The sequence below is a fragment of the Nicotiana sylvestris genome, chromosome 3 (genome assembly GCF_000393655.2).
Source record: "Nicotiana sylvestris chromosome 3, ASM39365v2, whole genome shotgun sequence".
NCBI classification, from domain to species: domain Eukaryota; kingdom Viridiplantae; phylum Streptophyta; class Magnoliopsida; order Solanales; family Solanaceae; genus Nicotiana; species Nicotiana sylvestris.
This window is the reverse complement of record NC_091059.1, coordinates 141,735,560-141,755,683: the sequence shown is the minus strand read 5'-3', so window position 1 is coordinate 141,755,683 and position 20,124 is coordinate 141,735,560. Positions and strand designations below refer to the sequence as shown.

General features: G+C 38.4%; 1 protein-coding gene across 1 annotated transcript; it reads left to right on the top strand.

Annotated features, from left to right (window-relative positions):
- The first annotated feature begins 2,302 nt into the window (after positions 1–2,302).
- On the top strand, positions 2,303–3,076 carry LOC138888100 (uncharacterized). The gene has a single exon (XM_070169912.1). It carries the CDS (start codon positions 2,303–2,305, stop codon positions 3,074–3,076), a length of 774 nt encoding a protein of 257 aa, XP_070026013.1.
- The last annotated feature ends 17,048 nt before the right edge of the window (positions 3,077–20,124 follow it).

The following is a 20,124-nucleotide window of genomic DNA, read 5'->3' as shown; positions in this document are numbered from 1 at the left end:
TTAAAAGGGTTTAGAAATTTGCAAATGTAAAATAATTAAACGGAAGCAAACGAGTGCAAATCGTAATCATGAAAATAAATCCAAAATTATAAGTTACTAGTGTGTGTGCCAAGACCTGGTGTCACAAGTACGTGGACATTGTAGTAGAATATACGAAAGAATACTAGTCTATTGTCTGAAAGGAAATAGACAGAAAAATATAACATAAGGAAGACTCCAGCTACTGTAGAACGGCTCAGAAGGCATCTCACCGTGAAATCTTGAAATGGGGATCAAATTTGCGCGCCGGACTGGTAACCAGATACACCTGCCTCAGATCCTGTACAATTAAGTATAGAAGTATAGCGTGAGTACATAATAATATGTACCCAGTAAATATCTAGTCTAACCTCGAAGAAATAGTGACGAGGGGTCAACTCCGATACTTACTAAGGGTCAACAATATGATAATATGAAATCCTAATTAAGCATGTCATATAGAGATAACAATAGAACTCAAAATAAGAAATAACTGAACAATCCTTTTTCCAAATAAAAGAACCAAATCACTTCCTTCATTTAAAACCAATAACTTCTCAATTCAAGTGAAAGAATACCATATATCAAAAGGGACTACCAATTCTATTATCACACACGAGGTTAGCCAAGGACGTACGGCCCGATCCAACATAAATATAAAATGTGCACTACGAGGGTTGAACGGCACGAACCATAGATGCATCTATTAACCTGCCGAGGTGAACGACCCGCTTCCATGAGAGTAATGGAAAGATTCACTCCACTCACGGAATATGCTTGCGAAGCGGTCAAATATACATTTATCAATAAATCATGACCTTTCTCGATTCTTTTCAAATAAATAAAATTCAACTTGAAGCTTTTTGAAATCTTAAAATCCTCAACTTAGTTCCATTCGATACAATTAACAAATAACATCAGATAACAGTGCCCACAAAGCATGGTGTAAGCCTAAAACTACCCTGACATAACATGAATAGTAGCTACGTACGGACTCTCGTCACTTTGTACGTACGTAGCCCCCACAAATAACAACACATATTAATTTAGTTCACCTATGGGTAAATTTACTCTTACAAGGTTAGAAAAGAGACTTACCTCATTTCAAGGCCTACTTTCCGGTCCAAGATTATCCTCAAACCCTCAAATCGGAGCCGAACAATCCAAAACTATTCAAATAGTGTAAAATCTAAACAATATATGTTCAAAAGTTCATATTCTAACTATTTAAGTGATTACCCAACCATAAATGTAAGGTTCCTAAAATTTGCCCCCGGGCTCACGTGCTCGAATTCCGGAAATTTTCGAAGAAAGTTATTACTCATGACCTTAGGAACGTAAATATATAATTTTTACTAAATTCCATAATAAATTTCGTGGTTAAATTTTATTTTTATTAAAAACCTAGTTTTTTATGTAAACCCATGATTTTCACTAATGTACATGTTGTAATCTACCCATAAACTACGTATTTAACTTACATTAGATAGAAATTACTTACCTTCAAAAGCTAGGTGAAAACCCCTCTCAAGAAGCTCCAAAAATCGCCCAAAGAGTGAGTGAAATGTGTAAAAATGGCTTAAGTCCCATATTAAATGAACCTCACTGCCTCCAGCGATTTCGTACCTGCGGAAAAACCATCGCAAGTGCGCATTTTTCCCCTACTGGTCAAGCTCTGCATTTGCGAGCTCAAGGGGCTGCATCTGCGCACAAGCTCGCACCTGCGACCATTGACCTCGCATCTGCGGTCGCATAGGTGCGCCACAAGTTCCGCACCTGTAGTGCCTGGGCTGTCCTCCCTGCTTCACTCCTGCGGCTCGTGAGTCGCACCTACGAGCCCGCACCTGCGGCTTGCCAAGCGCAAGTGCGATTATGACAGAATTGGGGAGCTTCAGTTGTTGTCCAAACTTCCAACTTGGTTCGAGCCTCGTCCATTTGACACTCAGGACCCCCGGGGCCTGGTCCGAGCATACTAACAAGTTTGGAATCATAAAACGGACTCGTTCGAACTCTCAGAATGCCCGAAACAACATTAAAACTAAGAATCACACCCCAAAATCAATTGAATCAAATATAAGAACTTCAAGTTCTTCAATTTACCTCCAATGCGCCGAAATGTACTGAAACTACTCGGAATGACACCAAATTTTACGTGCAAGTCTTAAATAACATTACAAAACTATTTCCATTCTCAGAATTTCATTTGGACCTCGATATTACAAAAACCCGTTCCAAACCAAATTTAAAGAACTTCTAAAACCTTCAAGACGAGGTGCCATGGTGTATGCTATTTATTGATGACATTGTTCTAATTGACGAGACGGGGGCAGGTGTTAACGAGAGATTGGAGGTTTGGAGACAGACTCTCGAGTCTAAGGGTTTCAAATTGAGCAGGTCTAAGACAGAGTACCTGGAGTGCAAGTTTAGCACTGAGTCGAGGGATGTAGGTGAGGACGTGAGGCTTGGGTCACAGGTCATCCCTAAGAGAGATAGCTTTAAGTACCTTGGGTTGGTGATTCAGGGGGATGGAGAGATCGACGAGGACGTCACTCACCGCATAGGGGCGGGCTGGATGAAATGGAGGCTTGCATCTGGAGTCTTGTGTGACAAGAAAGTACCACCGATACTCAAAGGTAAGTTTTATAGAGCGGTGGTTAGACCAGCAATGTTGTATAGGGCAGAGTGTTGGTCGGTTAAGAACTCCCATATCCAGAGGTTGAAAGTAGCAAAGATGCGTATGCTGAGGTGGATGTGCGGGCACACTAGGATAGACAAGATCAGGAATGAAGATATTCGGAGGAAGGTGGGCGTCGCCCCTGTGGATGACAAGATGCGGGAAGTGAGGCTCAGATGGTTCGGGCACGTGCAGAGGAGAAGCATCGATGCTCCGGTGAGGAGGTGTGAGCGGTTGGTCGTGATGGGCATGAGAAGAGGTAGAAGGAGACCTAAGAAGTATTGGGGAGAGGTGATCAGGCAGGACATGGTTCTTCTGCAGATTTTCGAGGACATGGCCCTTGATAGGAAGGCCTGGAGGAATAACATTAGAGTTGTAGGATAGGGGTAGTGGAGCTTTCCTTATTGCATGTTGGGGGTGAGGCGGGGTTGGATTGGGGTTGATCTTAGATGGTTTGCAGTTTATGTTGAACTCACACTATTCTTGTTGTTTATCTTAGATTCCTTAGACTCTGGTTACTGTTATTGCATGTCATTCATCTTTTGATTTTTATGTTTCTGTTACTATAATGTTTTTTACTGGAGTTACTAATGAATTCTCTTTTCTTTTCTTGTTTTCCTTGTTTTTCTTTATTTCCGTCGTTCTGAGCCGAGGGTCTATCGGAAACAGCCTCTCTGTCCTACCGGGGCAGGGGTAAGGTCTGCGTACACATTACCCTCCCCAAACCCCACTATGTGAGATTTTACTGGGTAGTTGTTGTTGTCTAAAACCTTCAAGAACCAACTTTCATTATTAGGCGCAAAAAAGCTCCGGGTTGTCCAAAACCCAATCCGAACATACGCCCAAGTCCAAAATTATCATACGAACCTATTGGAACCGTCAAATCACGATTATGAGGTCATTTACTCAAAATATTGACCAAAGTCAAAGTTGGTCTTTTAAGTCAACATTAAGGAACCAAGTGTTCCGATTTCAACCCGCCCCATTCCAAATCCCGAACTAATCATTCCCGCAAGTTATAAAATAGTAAAAGCAAGTATGGAAAGTCTTATTTAGGGGAACAGGATTCTAGAAAGCAAAACGACTGGTCGGGTTGTTACAATAACATTTCAATAAGGAGATTCCACAATCAGAATAAGAAAAATTGAAAAATATCTTCAATAGATAAATTATACCCCATAAGTGAATGCAAAATTAGGTAAACTACAAGATCCCAAAAATTGAAATCATAAATCTCATATTTATCTAAGCAATGCTTGTGAAATATTTATCATAATTTAATAATAAAGAGATTTAAATTATATTTAATAATCATAGAATAACTCAAATTTTTATATTATAATAAAAAACTATAAAATTAAATTGATCTCAATCCAAAAGTTCGACACTCGTATTTTTTTATTTTAAAAGAAAAAACTAAAAGATTTCAGATTAAGAGAAATGCTTATTTTATGACATTTTTTAAATTTTGGAGGCTCTTTTTTTAGCATTCTTGCTAAAGATCACAGATAAAATATTAGAATGGAAGAAAAAATATATAAAATAATAAATGAAAAATAGGAAATTGGGAGGTAGCCAAAAGAAAATGACTGGGACAATGGAAATAAAAGCACAACGAAAAAAAAAGTCATGCAAGGTTCAAGATGAATTCGAACTTGAATTTATACACTAGAAAAGCTTTCAAAATTCAAAAGGTCTACCAGTCATGGCACCTTTATCTAGTTTGTAACTGAGGGGTGATAGGATCAAATATTTAATCCAGTTTAAGAAAAATATATGATAATTTTGCGAACCTAAGTGGTGACATACTATAATCGCCCTAAAGGGTGGATCCGTCCATGCTCCATAGATTTTTCAAGAAAAGTATCTCAATTTACCCCATAACATTTCTCTGTAACTTAAAATTATGCTCTTATTGGCATTTTATTAAGTTATTAATAGAAAATAAGATTGTTTCCTAGCTACGGGTAATATAGTAGACAAATGACTTCCTATATTTGAAGAGGAGCCTTGGCGCAACTGGTAAAGTTATTGCCATGTGACCAGGAGGTCACGGGCTCAAGCCGTGGAAACAACCTCTTGCAGAAATGCAGGGTAAGGCTGCGTACAATAGACCATTGTAGTCCGGCCTTTCTCCGGACCGTGCGCATAGAGGGAGCTTAGTGCGTCGGGTTGTCCTTTATATGACTTCCTAGATTTCTAGAGTCCTGAGTTGTTTCATGTACTTCTTTTGTTCTTTTGCCAATATCTTTTGATACATCGGTAATCAAGTAAATAGTAGACTAGTGAATAATATAAGTATATGGGATAAAATTAAATAGTGACAGTTGGACAAATGATGAGATGACACGTGGAACGGAGAACAAGTAAGATGTGAGTCAACAAGTAGTTGGCACTGGATATAAATATGTGATCGGTGATGTGTGAACTCTGAAGGCATGGGAACCAATAGCAAAGATTTGAAGGGATGATATCGGATAACATTCAATGAGCAGTCATTACAGAGAATCTCTGCATTTATAGCCAACCGTTATGCGGCCATCAATAACAGTTTTATTCTCATTCAAGAGTTGCTTGAATTAGGGATCTTATGTCCCTCAATAGAACTATAAATAGGAGAACTAGTATTTATTGTAGGACATGAAACACTTTGTACACAAAAGTTAAAACCAGCTCTCATTATATAATATTGCTCTTTTACTTCGTTCTTAATATTGTTCTTGTTTTTGCTATCGGAGAAGCTAAATTCATATCCACTCGTATTTCCTTTAAGTTTATTGTATAATCTTATTTCTTTTCTTATTTATTTCATATTTATGGATCAAATTAATTTGCGTGTCTATAAACCACGTTACAAATTTAACTGTACTATTTTATGAGTAAACAGTTTGACGCCCATCGTGGGGCATAGATAAATGTATAATTGCTTTGATACATTCATCTGTTACTAACAAGTTCTGATTCCTTTCTTAGCAAAAGAAAAATCAGATATGGCAGCTAACGATGTCAACAACTCCTATAATGTTGGAGTACAGAACGAACGTGAAGATGTGTTCCAACATGATAATTCAACTAGCGAAACCCGCAATGAAGGAGATGAAATAACTCCAATTCGCGAAAGTCAAAATCCTCGATGTGTGAGGAATCCAACTCTTGATGATACAGATGATGAACACGTTGTTAAAACAATCAAAATCTTGAGAGAGCAACAAAGGGCAATTATGGATCACCTCTCAAGACAAGACCAGGTGATGACAGAATTGGAACAGGTGCTATCGGATGCTTCCAATAATTCTAATGGAGGAGCTCGGATTCCTTCCAGTGTCCCTGCAAATCAAACAGTTCAACGAACCGGTAAAAATACTCCAAGGGAGGAGTTCGATTTTAATGAGGCTTGAGGTACTCGTAGTGGATTTGGGAACGACAACAACGCAAACGACCATTTCAAAACCGAGCTCATGAGATTCATGAACTAATGGACCAAAACATTAAGGAATTCCATGATCGGATGGATCAGATCTCGGGAGTGCCGCTGGTGCTAAAAGGATCGGATTCCAAGAAGTATATGTAGTTGTCGTTCAAACCAGTGCAACCCCAGATTTGATTCCAAAAAGATTCAAGATGCCAGATAATTTGAAGTATGATGGGACTTCAGATCCACAGGAACATATCACGACCTACACTACAGTTGTAAAGGGAAATGACTTGGCCTAGCATGAGATCGAATCAGTCTTGTTGAAGAAATTTGGCGAAACCTTGACGAATGGTACTTTAACTTGGTATTCTCTTTTACCTGAGCATTCTATTGATTCTTTTGAAATGTTTGCAAATTCTTTTATAAAAGCTCATGTTAGAGCAAGAAAGGTCCAATCAAGGAAGGCAAATATATTCAGAATACCCAATGAAGAGTCCAAACTATTACGAGAGTTCGTAATCCGATTTCAGAAGGAAAGGATGTTGCTTCCGGTAGCATCAGATGAGTTGGTAGCGGAAGCTTTCACAAAAGGTCTTAACCCATTGAGATCTGATGCCTCCAGGAAACTGAAGGAGAGCTTGTTAGAGTTTTAGGCAACTATTTGGGTAGATGAGCACAATTGTTACGAATCAAAGATTAGAATAAAAGATGATCAACTGGGTTCCTTGGTGACTTCCAAAGGGCGTAATAGTGATCGGAATTAGGAAAGGTTTAAAGCTGATATTGATGCAGATTAGAGATCTTCCAGAAGTCGCTTTCAGCCTTACTAAAGGGCCTATCGGCAAGGAAATAAAGGTATTCGGTCATTCTATAGATTTCTTCCGATAGAAGAACGAATCATGGTCGGAGTAGTAGAACTTTACAGGAGAAAGAGGTGTCGGGGTCCCAAGATTTAATGTATCCTTCGTTATTCAGCTATAACTTTAACATCAATTTGGTAGAATTATTGTCGGTTATGAGGAACATAAAGGAGGCTAGGTTTTCGAAACCAATCCGATCGGATCCTAGCCAAAGGGATCCCAATTTGCTGTGTGAGTTCCATGGGACGCATGTCACATGACTAGGGACTGCCATCACCTTCGTGAAGAAGTGACAACACTATTGAAGAATGGTCTCCTCAGAGAGTTTTTAAGTGACCGGGCCAAGAGTAACTATGGAAAAAATTGAGATGTCATAGATCCATCAAAACTGGTTGCGAGGTCACCTCGTATAGCGATAAACATAATCTTTGGTGGAGATAAAGTAAATGGGGTGACATTTTCAGCAATAAAGAAGTCGAAGATATCGGTAACTCATGGAAAAAGGATCCAAGAAGATGCGGAGGATGACATCACCTTCACAAAATAGGATGTTGATGGACTTCTTCTACCGCATAGTGATGCTATGGTAATATCTCTTAATATTTCAGATTTTAAAATTAAACATGCATTGGTTGATCCAGAAGTTTAGCCAACATCATACAATGGAGAGTCTTGGAGCAAGCAAAGTTAACCGGAAGTATAGTTCCGACAATAAAACTTTTAGCCAGGTTCAACTTAGCGAGTGTTATGACCAGAGGACAGATATTGCTGCCCATACATGTAGAAGGCATAACGAAAACCACTATGTTCGAAGTGGTAAATGGTGACATGAGATACAACGTGATCTTTGGGAGGCCTTGGATACATGAAATAAAGGCCGTGCCGTCAACATATCATCAACTATTAAAATTTCCCACATCGGAAGCGGCCAAGCAGATCATAGGAGATCAACCGGCTGCAAGGGAGATGAACGCAGTAATCGTGTCCAGTAACAAGGACAAAGAAATGAGCAAATAGTAATTTACAAGGATCGATGCCTTCTTCCACCTCGATTGAAGATAGTAAAGAAGAAGAGTCATCAAAATTTTATCAGGTACCGAGATCTTTTTAGGTATCAGAGGAAATAGACGCAACCAAAGCAACCGCAGAAGAGCTCGAACAAGTGGCCTTGTTCGAGAAGTTCTTAGAAAGAAAATTTCACTTAGGAACGGGGTTGAGTCTCGAACTCAGGTTAAAAATTATTGACTTCCAAAATCTAACGTCGATTATTTTGCATGGTTGCATTCAGATATGATAGGTATTCCGTTGGAAGTGGATGTCCACAAGTTGAGTTTGGATCCTAATTTCCATCCGGCAAGGCAGAAGAAACGACTGATAGCAGAGGTCAGAAATAGGTTTGTCAAGGAAGAGGTAACCCGGTTACTAAATATAGGTTAAATTACCCCGATTGGCTAGCTAACATAGTGGTAGTACCTAAAAGGAATAATAATTTCAGAATGTGTGTCAAATATTAGACCATAAATATTTAAATAAGGCATACCCCAAAGACTCTTTCTCATTGCCAAACATTGATCAAATGATTGATGCTACGACTGGGTATGAGTTAATGAGTTATATTAATGCTTATTCTGGATATAATCAAATTAGAATACATTTGGAGGATCAAGAAAATACCTCATTTATCACGAATTATGTGATGTCTTTCGGGCTTAAGAATGTTGGAGCCACTTACTAAAGGCTTGTTAATAAAATATTTGAACAACAAATTGGTAAAGTAATGGAGGTTTATATTGACGATGTGTTGGTTAAGTCTCTTAATGCAGGGGATCATTTGAATAATCTCCAAGAAACGTTTGATATTTTGAGAAAATACAACATGAAGCTCAACTCGGAGAAATGTGCCTTCGGAGTTGGTTCATGTAAGTTCCCGGGGTTTTTGGTCTCTCAAAGAGGAATCGAATTAAATCTCGATAAGATCAAAGCCATCGAGGACATCCTAGACCAATTGACAAGTGTGAAGGAAGTACAGAGGTTGACCAGTATGTTGGCGGCCCTAAGTATGTTTATTTTGAGGTGTTCGGAGAAATGTCATCATTTTTTCGCTTTTGAAAAATAAGAGTGATTTGTTATGGACTATGGAATGCCAGCAAGCACTGAAGGACCTAAAAAGTTACTTATCTAGCCCTCGTTTGTTGCCAAAAGCGAAGGAAGGGGAGCAACTGTTAACCTATCTAGCGGTTTCAGAAGTAGCGTTAAGTGCTTTTTTGGTCTGAGAGGAGGAAGGTATGCAATTTCCTGTTTATTATGTAAGTAAAGTTTTATCGAGAGCGGAGACAAGTATCCGCACATTGAAAAACTGGCCTTAACTCTCGTAGTCGACTCTCGAAATCTTAGGCCCTATTTTCAATGCCATCCTATAGCCGTTGTGTCTTATCAGGTCATTTGGATAAATAGACAGTCGAAGTTAGTAAATTTGACATTGAATATAAACATAGGACTGCGATCAAGTTACAAGTTTTGGCCGACTTTATGGCTTTAGTCCGAGATTAATGTCTTTAGCTGATAAAGAAGCAGTGTTGTTATCAGGAATTGTATCAAGTGTTTGGACCTTGTTTATAGATGGAGCTTCCAATGTAAAAGGATCCGATCTTGGGATAGTATTAATCGCTCCTTCTAGAGAAACCCTGAGACATGCCATTAGAACTGTGCTATTAACTAATAGTGAAGCCGAGTACGATGCTTTGGTTGCAGGAATTGAATTAGCTCGGGGATTAAGCTCCGAGATAATTGAAATAAAGTGCGACTCCCAACTGGTAGTGAACCAGGTGTACGAGATTTTCGACGCCAAGGAGGAATGCTGTTGACACCCAATTTTGCCCTCATATTTTCTCAAATAGTATATATACTTTCAAAACATCATTTTACATCATAATTTAGTTTACAAAATTTATACAAGTATTTTCTATAATTTTTCATAATTTTTTAGAGCTTTAAAATTGATTTTCTTACATTTAAGCCCTTTCAATTATTTTGTGATGACTTAATTACCTACAATCACTATTTGCAACTATAATACATGTTTCAAATATTTTTACTTCATTTTATATAATTACATTAGTATTTTTAAGCTATTTGCACAATCTTGCAATAATAGCCTATATTTTTAAAATTTTATTGCACTTGTCATTTTACCTAATGTCAAAATAATATCTTATATTTTAATAATCCTATACTATTGTTTTAAAGTATTAATTTTCACAAATAGAATTTTTATATTTTAGCTAACTATTTTTATTATATTATTTTCCCTTAGTTTCCTATTTTTAAAATCTGGCCCAAAATTAGGATTAATTTCGGACCAATTAAGGTTAAAATAGACCCTTGGCCCAATAACCTCAGCAGACCAAGAGACCTAATAAACCTACCCAGTCCAAAACCTAACCCAACTTGTTTTAAATCCCAGTTGTTGATCAAAGATCAACGGCTCACAACACTCCCCCCACTCTCCTTATATCCCCTTATCCAAACCCTGATCCCCATTTCCTTTCATCAGTCGCCTTTAAACACTCCTCCCTACTTCAAAAACCCTATCCTCCCCCTCAATCTTCTCTGAATCCGTCTCAATCATGAATTCCTTCTGTGATTTTCTTACCTTTTATGTGTTACCTCAGTATTACTTGCAAGACTATGATGTTACTTAGTACTTGCCTAAACTTGGCAAGTACCATCTCTCAGATTCGGGCTCGTTCAACTTCAATCGCTAAGATCTGAACAATTTCTCGTCCATATACACGGAAGAATAGTTGATTTCTTATACGAGTAGACATATTTTCAAATGTTGAACCCTAATAGGGTTTGATTTTCGATTTCTTTTCTTTACTGGTTGCTTTATGATTGCATGTATATTTTTTCCTTTATTTGTTTATGTTTGATTGACTTCTTTCCTTATTTACTCATCCGATGTAACTACTATATAAATCCCTCCATATTCCCCTTTGAAACGGACTTTTAATCACCCGATTCACTAAAAATTGAAGTTTGTTCTAGTATTCTCTTGTTCTATACTTTCGTTCTTGGCCGACTGAAAGCCAAGACCACTGAAATTCGATTTTTCAACTTTTCTTGGTGCAAGCACTGCGCGGGGTTAATTTGAAGCCCTTCGGGAACTCTGACGTAGTAAGATTCTGGGTTCTATTGCTCTTTGTTGACATTCATAGTACTGTATAATTTGTTCTTTCTTGTTGTATGCTTATTCAACTGATAAGTGGTAAGTATCTTGGATTTACGATTCCATTATTCTGTGTTTATGAACTACATATTCACACCTATGAAATTTCATGACCTAATGTGTTCTTAGATTATCTCTGTGTGCAACTTTGTTGGCATTGAACCTGTTTCATGATATGAACTTCTCTAGCATTTGAATTCACCTAAGATTCCAGTTTTGAGACACTATATATTATTTGTATATGCTTAACTTTGAACAATTTGGACTCTCTTAAGCTCGTTTAGACTACTAGGTTGGTATTTGAATGTTTACCTTTACTGCCTAGCATGAGTTTGCTTCCCTGCTTTATCCTGAGTCATTGTAATGACTAGCTCCAATTTGGAATGTACTTAAGACCTTCGTATTAACTATGATCCGCTACTATTTATGTCTTTGTTTGCTGAATCCTATATCTTTTAGTGATTATTTGAGACTTTTAGAGTAACTATCATAACTTGTACTTTTCTATAAGGTTTGATAGTGGTTTGCTTTATGATATAAGTTAACATGCATGTCATTTGATGTTGTGATGGATACTTGACATAATTTGGACCCCTAGGCTGAATACTTTAAGTTAGTGCTCTACTTTAGACTTGTATGGCATTGTTCACTCTTGTATATTAATCTTGTAATCTCAGAAAACCTAATTCGCCTGCTTCTTACAAAATGTTTGAACTTGTGATACCAACCTGCCCATTGAATCTTGTTGATTCTCTTTGCTTAGTTTCTTTGTTTAATTACCCCTGTCATGTCTGCTTCTAAAATATAAGTGCATCTCTTCAAATTCTATTATTTTATCATTGTTCTCTCACTTTCATTTGTTATCTACACTATTATAAATCTATCACTCTTGGCCGACAGAAAGACAAGGCCACCAAAACTTTCTCTATTGACCTCCCTAGTGCGAGCACTGCTCGGGGTCCAATTGAGACCCTTATGAACTCTGACATACTAGGATTTGGGGTTCTTTGGTCCCTCTCTTTGCTACTGGAACTTGAGCTGTTTCTGGCATTTAGCTTTTCTTCCTCACATTATTTGTATAATCTACAAACTGGTTTGTTTAAGTGATTTCTGTGTAATCCAATATTTGGGTCATATGGTTAATTTGTGACTGTTTGGTTTAGCCTGAGTTCCTCTATGGCTTTTGGGATATGTTGATGGGTATAGTCCCTTGCTTGGATCTGAGCATGCCATCTGCAAAGAAAGAGTTTGTTGAAAGCCCATGCAATACTGGGTATCTCCTTTTGGGCCTACTGTAGGCCTATTATTATTTCTTGTGTAATATTTTTACATTCTTTGGGCCTGTAATAATTTGTAATAACAAACAATTTGGGGTGTTAATGAAATTGGGGAAGCAGGCATGTTCTAATATTTGTATGAAAGGGTAGAAAAACATGCCTATATGATTTACATGATTTACTCATTATTTTATCCAACCTGTATATATATGATATTCAATATCCATGCACACTAGTAGAAATCATGCCATTCGGGCAACCACACACTCACACAACTTTTCACTATCAAAGCATGAGCTTAAGTACTTCATTTGTTCCCCGTATCTACTGTTATGTGTTACTAGACAACATGCATATAAGATCACTAATGCCAATATAGAAATCATGCATATAGGACTTTAATTAGATAATTTTCTATTGCTATTGTTATCATACTACTCGATTATAAAACATGCCTATAGGGGCTAAGTATAAAAAATCAATTTCACTTGTCAATCGTTAGAAATCCCGCCTGTAGGATATTATCACTCGCTTAAAATGGTTTATGATATCAACAATGTTAATGCTGAACTCTCAAACACTATTTCATTGCTTAACCATGCCACTATTAGAAATCATGCCTATAGGACAATGTCACCTTCCCAAGACGCATATTTATAGAATTACCGCTAATAGCTCTAAGCTTACAAATAGTTACTACCTCCTCTCCTAAGCCACTAAGAGCAAAATGTTGTATATACGATGCTGGAATTCAGAGTCACTTAGAAACCATGTCTCTATGATTTTAAGTCTTAATTATGAAATTGTCTAATGCTTGATGCAAAAAATCTGTGTGCGTGCATTTGTTGTCTAAGTGCGGAGTCTAACTTTAGCCCTTAACTGCCTTTATATAAAGTTCTACTTGTTTTATATGTCGCCTAGTTTTATCATTCTGAGCAGCTTATATAAAGTCTAGAACCACTCCAAATAGAGGTCCAATGCCTCCTGGACCATAGGCATGGGACGGGTAGTGCACGCATACATTACGACTTAGAATTGAATTAGAGCGCTTTTAGGTAAACAACTTTAACATAGTAATCGGGTAGCAGGAGATGATAGTCTATGCCCACTGAATAATATAAGTAATTCCCTATCTCAAGGGAGTTGCAAAGTATTATTTATGTTGCACGGGGTGATCTTTTAGGCTAAAAAACTTAGGGGCCCCTATTTTTTTCGTTTATACACTTATTCATCTAATATAGACCGTTATAGTTATATCCTTGTAACTCTTAAGACTTTTATCGATTCTCATTGTGTTATAATAAAACTTTTTTACCTTTTATTCTCTTTGATCATCTGGCCTAATTATAATCCACATAATCTTAAGTTTGGGCGAGACCCATAGTTGTGGACTTCGAAGAGTGCCTAAAACCTTCTCTTTGAGGTAATTTGAGCCCTTACCCCATCTTTGGTGGCGTTGACTAGTCAAACAGAGTTACCCACAAATAGGTTCCCTAACGCACTTTAAAAATCGTTAGGTGGACTCTTCTTTTTTTAGCACTCTATCTCCCATCTAAAAGAGTTGTCACAATGTCAAAACTCACTTTCGCGAGAAAAAGGGGTGCGACAGCATGGAAACTCTGCTGGGGATTTATACTTAGGCTCTTACCATAATGAACTTGGCTTATGTGGATTATTTTCTTTGTTACATGCTATGACATGCACATCCCTTCCTTTTTCCACCTTTATTTTTTTAAAATATGTTATGACATGCATATCCCTTCCCCTTTCCACCTTTAACATGTATATCCCATCCCCGTTTACCTCTATTTGCTATGACTGCTTTTCGTTGCTCTTCATTTTGTTTAAGACTGATATATCATGCCACTCCCATCCCTACTCCCTTACCTGCTTTATTACATTCTTGCATATATTCCACAGATTAAACTGACTTTTCCTTTTGTCTTTCTTTCCTATGTTTACCTTACTGTTGTATTTACTACTTCTACATATTTATCATGCAAATACTTAATAACATGTTATGATCTATGCATAAAGCATGCTCCACATCATACTCCACTCGTGCCGATTATCAACATAGCGGCGCTTGATGAGTGTCCACGCTCTTCAAAAATACCCTTTTAAACCGAAAAGGCTTATTTGCGGTAGACTAGTCGATCAGCGATGCAATCGACGGTCCTGTGCCTTTCCCTCTCAAGTTGTCGACTTGAGAGTATGAGTCTAGGCCATTCTAGAAACCTTACTCCAATATTAGATGTACATGTATCATGTTAAACCTAGTACGGGTTAGAACGTTGTTAACGTAATAGCCCACTAAGATAAACCTCGTCCAAAGTCTGACGGGATTTCCACAATTCCAATGGACACTATCATGTTGTGTGCATTACTTAGAGAAAATATGCTAATATGTTGATCATTATTGTGTAAGTGGTCGAATCTGGAGGGGGAAAGGGCTACCTTTATTTGTTTGCAAAAAATGAAGCACGAAGTCCCCATATTCGGCATGGTCCAAACATCCCACCCCTGCTACTTGACTGGTGGAAAAACCTCGTGCCTTGTGACAAGAATCACGTGAGAAGGGTCCTTGGTGACTTGCCATCTTTGCTTGACATCCGACCAAATAGAACATTGAACGAGGCCGCTACCATGTTCTGGGATGAGAAAAGGGGCATATTCCGCTTCAGTGACATAAAAATGACTCTCTTCGAGAAGAAATAAGAGGCTTCGTTAAGTTGTCATGGGATAGTTCAGGGTTATTATTGTCGGAAAATCGCAGCCCTCGCGGTTTTCTGAAAATGCTAGGTTTCAAGAAAAATGATGAGTTGCTTTGTTTGAAGAAATCATACATCCCATTTGAATTCCTTTATGAGAATTATGGGCACAATAAGTCATATCGCCTTCATCATGATGAACTCGCCATTACTTCCTTTGGTTGGACGCACCGTCGAGTTTATATGTTCATTGTCTGCTTCTTGGGGTTATTGATATTCCCAGTGAAATGGGGAAGGATCCATACTTGTCTAGCCATGGTCGCTAGGACTTTGATGGAAGGCATCGAAGGACAAACTTATACCATCATCCCCATGATCTTAGCTGAAATGTACTGCGCTTTAGATCAGTGCAAGCAAGGATTCGAGCACTTCGAAGGTTGTAATCTGTTACTACAAGTTTGGTTGTTGGAACACTTTCGACGGGGAGAATATCGTCAAGAACTTCTACGATGACCAATGAATGACTACATAGCTTACCATCACACAAAGAAAATGACATTTATCCCAGACAGGTTCACACAACCTGAAAATGCTATAAGTTGGGTACGTTTCTTCAGCAATCTGACAGACGAGGAAGTACATTGGATATTTGAATGGTTTCCTAGTAGTGAGTTCATCATCAGGTCAAGAGAGACTACTCCTTTGGTACTGAGAGGGTTGAGGGGTATCTATCCTTATGCTCCTATAAAGGTAATGAGATAAGCGGGAAGAAAATAGGTTATACCTTGGGTTTCCAATATGGTCCAGTACAAAGCAGATTTCACATTCCATTCAAGTTCGAGGCACAACATATGTGGAACAAGAAGGTCATTGTGGAAAAGGAAACTATTGAGCTAGACAAGTATCATGTCGTTCATGTGTACTTCTACCCATCATGGCTAGTAGAAGACATAGCAGGAGACGTCAAACCGGGAATCAATTTGAAAAACATGATCATAGATGATGTTGCTAAAGCACAGATTAAGTATAGGAGGTTACGAAAAAGGGTTTCCAAGTCTGAAGCTAGACATCTGGAACAACACAAAGTGGATATGGAAGCAATCAACGAATGGAGGGAAATTTCCACTAAGTTAACACAGAGATTAGAATATTTGGAACAAGGATTGATGGAGCTTGAGGGGAAGATGAGAAAAAGGCTTGCAGATTGTCAAAATGCGAATGGCAGTGAATGAGGGCATCTAGCAAAGGCTTACCTATTGTTGGATATGCGCGACCTGGGAACTTGATTATGGAGTCAAAAGGAGCACGTTGCGAAGGAATTTCCGCGGTCAGTGGTGGAGGACCACTGGAGCGGTGATTTTCCACTGTTAGCGGAATGGGAATCCGAGAGGTGCACTATAAATACGGGATTTAGGGTTTTATTTCATATTTTGACCTAGAGAGCTCGAGACTTGGCGATTTTTCAAAAGTTTTTCAAGAAATTCATCGGGGTAAGTGATTCTAATTCAGTTTTGGCTAAAATACATGAATATAATGTTGGATTAATCATTTGATTCGTGATTTGTGATAGAAATTGGGGAAAATTTGTAAAGTCTTTCAAAAATTTAAAATGATGATTTGAAGGACCAAATTGTGTTGGAATTTGATAATTTTTGTATGGGTGAACTCGTAGCGGAATGAGTGTTCTTGTAACTTTCTAACCTTAAAAGGAGTTTAGATAACCTACATCTTCATTGACGTGCCTTTATTTTGGACTACTAGACTCGTATTGATTTTCTTGTTATTGACTTGTATATTGTGGGATCGTTACTACATGTTAGTTTTCCCTTTCGTTGAACTGTTTCCTTTATGCCTTTCATTTCCTTACTGTGGTTATTCCTTGTAAACTGGTTCTACCATTTTCTTGTGATTTAAAGTTTTGAAGTGGATTCACTCGTTGTATTTTTGTATTACGGTCATTGTTGCTGTTGTACTTGTTGTGGTGGTGCACGAGGTTTTTGTCGTGCCATTGATACTATTGATATATTGCACATGCGGCGTGACAAGGCGGGATATATATATATATATATGCTTATATGTGGATTGCGCATGTGGCGAGATAAGGTGGGAACGTTATGATGCACGTGTGGCGAAACAAGGCGGGCAATCACTATATTATTATTGCACACGTGGCAAGACAAGGTGGGCTATGTCAGGGATTGATGATGATGAATTATGATAGCCTGGGGGCATTCTTGCTATTTGATATTGTGTTGTGGTACGCTTACCTGTATGAGTTTTATCTCGTGGAAGTTGTGAGAAAATATCTTACGTGATGTGTGTTCTTTTCCTTATGCTTATTAGCTAGTAGAAACTATGTTAGAGCACTTGCACAAGCATACACGTAGTTGAACACTCCCATTGGATAAGAAGTTCTCGTGATATTGCTGAGTATAGATGTACACCCTCGTGTACTTGTCATATATGTGAGAGTAGCTCTAGTTAGCAAGTGAATTGTCAGTGTAACCATGAGGTGTGATGAGGGCACAGGATGCCAAGTATTAGGGTCTAGGTATTGAGGCTCGTGAGTTGCATTTGTTCAAGATTCAGTATTTCGTGGAGTTTGTTGGCTAAGACATGATGTGAACACTATTGTAGGTTCTGGGTTATGGCTTACCTTTACTGTATTTGTGAATTTAGGATTTGGGTTTGTGATTTCGCCCGCTCTCCTATGTCATTATTATGGTATTTTAGCTGTTACTTGTTGTTTTCTTCCCTTATTGTGATTGTTGTATTGTTATCCATATCGTGTAGTCTTTATATATACATCATGTGTTGTTGTCCTTATGCTTATATTTGTATAGTTTATTAGACCAATAGGTCTTGATTGTTCCTCATCACTACTCAACCGAGGTTAGTCTTGATACTTATTGGGCACCACTGTGGTGTGTTCATGCTACTCTTCTGCACATCTTTGTTGTGCAGGTCCAGGTATCGATCGTTAGTAGCTGTGCGGATCATTGCTGAGGAGACTCAAGGTAAATCTCTTGATGTGTTCGCAGGCTTCGGAGTCACCTTCTTACTTGTATTCAACTGTTTTCACTCTTTTCCGAACAGTTATATTTAGAAGTGGTAGGTAACTTTATAGAGCTTATGACTTGTACTACCGGGTTTTGGGAATATGATCATCGTATAAAGATGTCACGACCCAAACTGAAGGGCCATGACTAGCACCCGACCACACTTGCCGAGCACCAACGTACATTTCATCTAACCTTCATTATTATCTTTTAAGGCTGACGAGATCAATATAAATGGTAGACCTAGATCATGGACAACCAGCAATAAAATATGACGGCATGAACATACATAGCAGGGGATGACCAGACAATCAAGAAACTACGTATAAGGTATGAGCTACCTCGCTATTATGAAAGACTATACAACAAAAACTAGCCGACAAGGCATACCAAACTATACATGAGCCGACACCTGTCTATGAGCCTCTAAAAGAACATAAGTGTTGCAACATAGCCGGAACAGGGCCCCGACATACCCATAATGTCTATAACAAAAATTGCATACCAAGACCAAGGCAAGTCCGGAGAAGGGATCTCGCCAATCACCGCTGAACTGGACAGTCTACTGTGGTGGGGGAGCTGCACCTGCCTGTCTATCAGGACCTGCAGCACGACATGCAGCGTCCACAAATAAAAGGACGTCAGTACGAATAAAGTACTGAGTATGTAAGGCAAGGAACCATAAATGCGATCAGTAATGTAAGCAAGGATAGAGAATATACAACCTGTAACATCTTAGTACCTCTGAGGGCTACTTACATGAAATGCATGATACATATGTATAAATACATAAACCTTTAAAGCATTCGCCTCTGTGGGCATCATCATCATCATATCGTACCCGGCCATAATAGGCTCGGTAGAATCGTACCCGGCCACGTGGAGCTCGGTAAAACCCAACTGATCAGTGGTTGCACAATAGGTGCCGTACCCGGCCAACTATAGCGTGGCTCGGTAGAGTAAAATAGATACATATATATAATGCATGCTCGACTCATGGAATCACATTCTAAACCTTTCGGAGTGACGTAAGGTCGGTATCCTCTATACACGTTATTAGGACTAACTCTTCACTATGAACCTTATAAGATTTAGGAAGTACGAACAACATTGATAACATAAGAATAAGAGAAGTAACATTAACATCAATCGTTCCATAAGAGGGAAAACAATGTAAGTACTGCTAGCTTCTAAGAGTAGAGTATCTTGGAAGCTCGTTCATTACATTATGTACAATCGGAGTCGTGCAAAAGAAGGAAAGGGATAGCCTCACATACCTTGTATATACTGCCCCAATCTCAAGCTATGCAATTGTCAAAACTCCTTAGTCTACAATAAGAGAAACGATACTATCGTTATCATTTAAGCGTCATAACTATTATGTATCGACCACAACCTATTTTACGATGAAACGGACAGCACCTCCCCTATATATATGACCTCACACCATTCAAAACAGTCACCAAACAGCCCAAACAACATCAATAATAAACATATTGAGCCTCCCAAAATAGTCCACACACAGCCTAATCACTCCATACATACGACGACCACCGTAGTCGTGTCAAACAACCTGGAAATGTTACGAATAACTATCAGCCCATAACCCTACATATATATGGTGTTTCTCCACACCCTTCCTCCTCCAAAACTCCACAAGATAGTAGTAAAATACGCAGCCCAACAACAACGCAAAACAGTCCACAAAACAATAACATTACTTCCAAGCCTTTCGATATATATTTCACAAGTTCTAGCTTCAATGGCTTAGCTGCAACTTGGATAATCTTAAATACATATAGAGTAAGAGGTTCCTTACCTTTATACAGAAAGAACAACTCCAATTTGACCTTAAATTTCCATGAAATATCCCTCCAATGCT

What these genes read in the sequence shown, in the direction of transcription:
- LOC138888100 (XM_070169912.1), top strand. Translation starts at nt 2,303, where the DNA reads ATGCTATTTATTGATGACATTGTTCTAATTGACGAGACGGGGGCAGGT.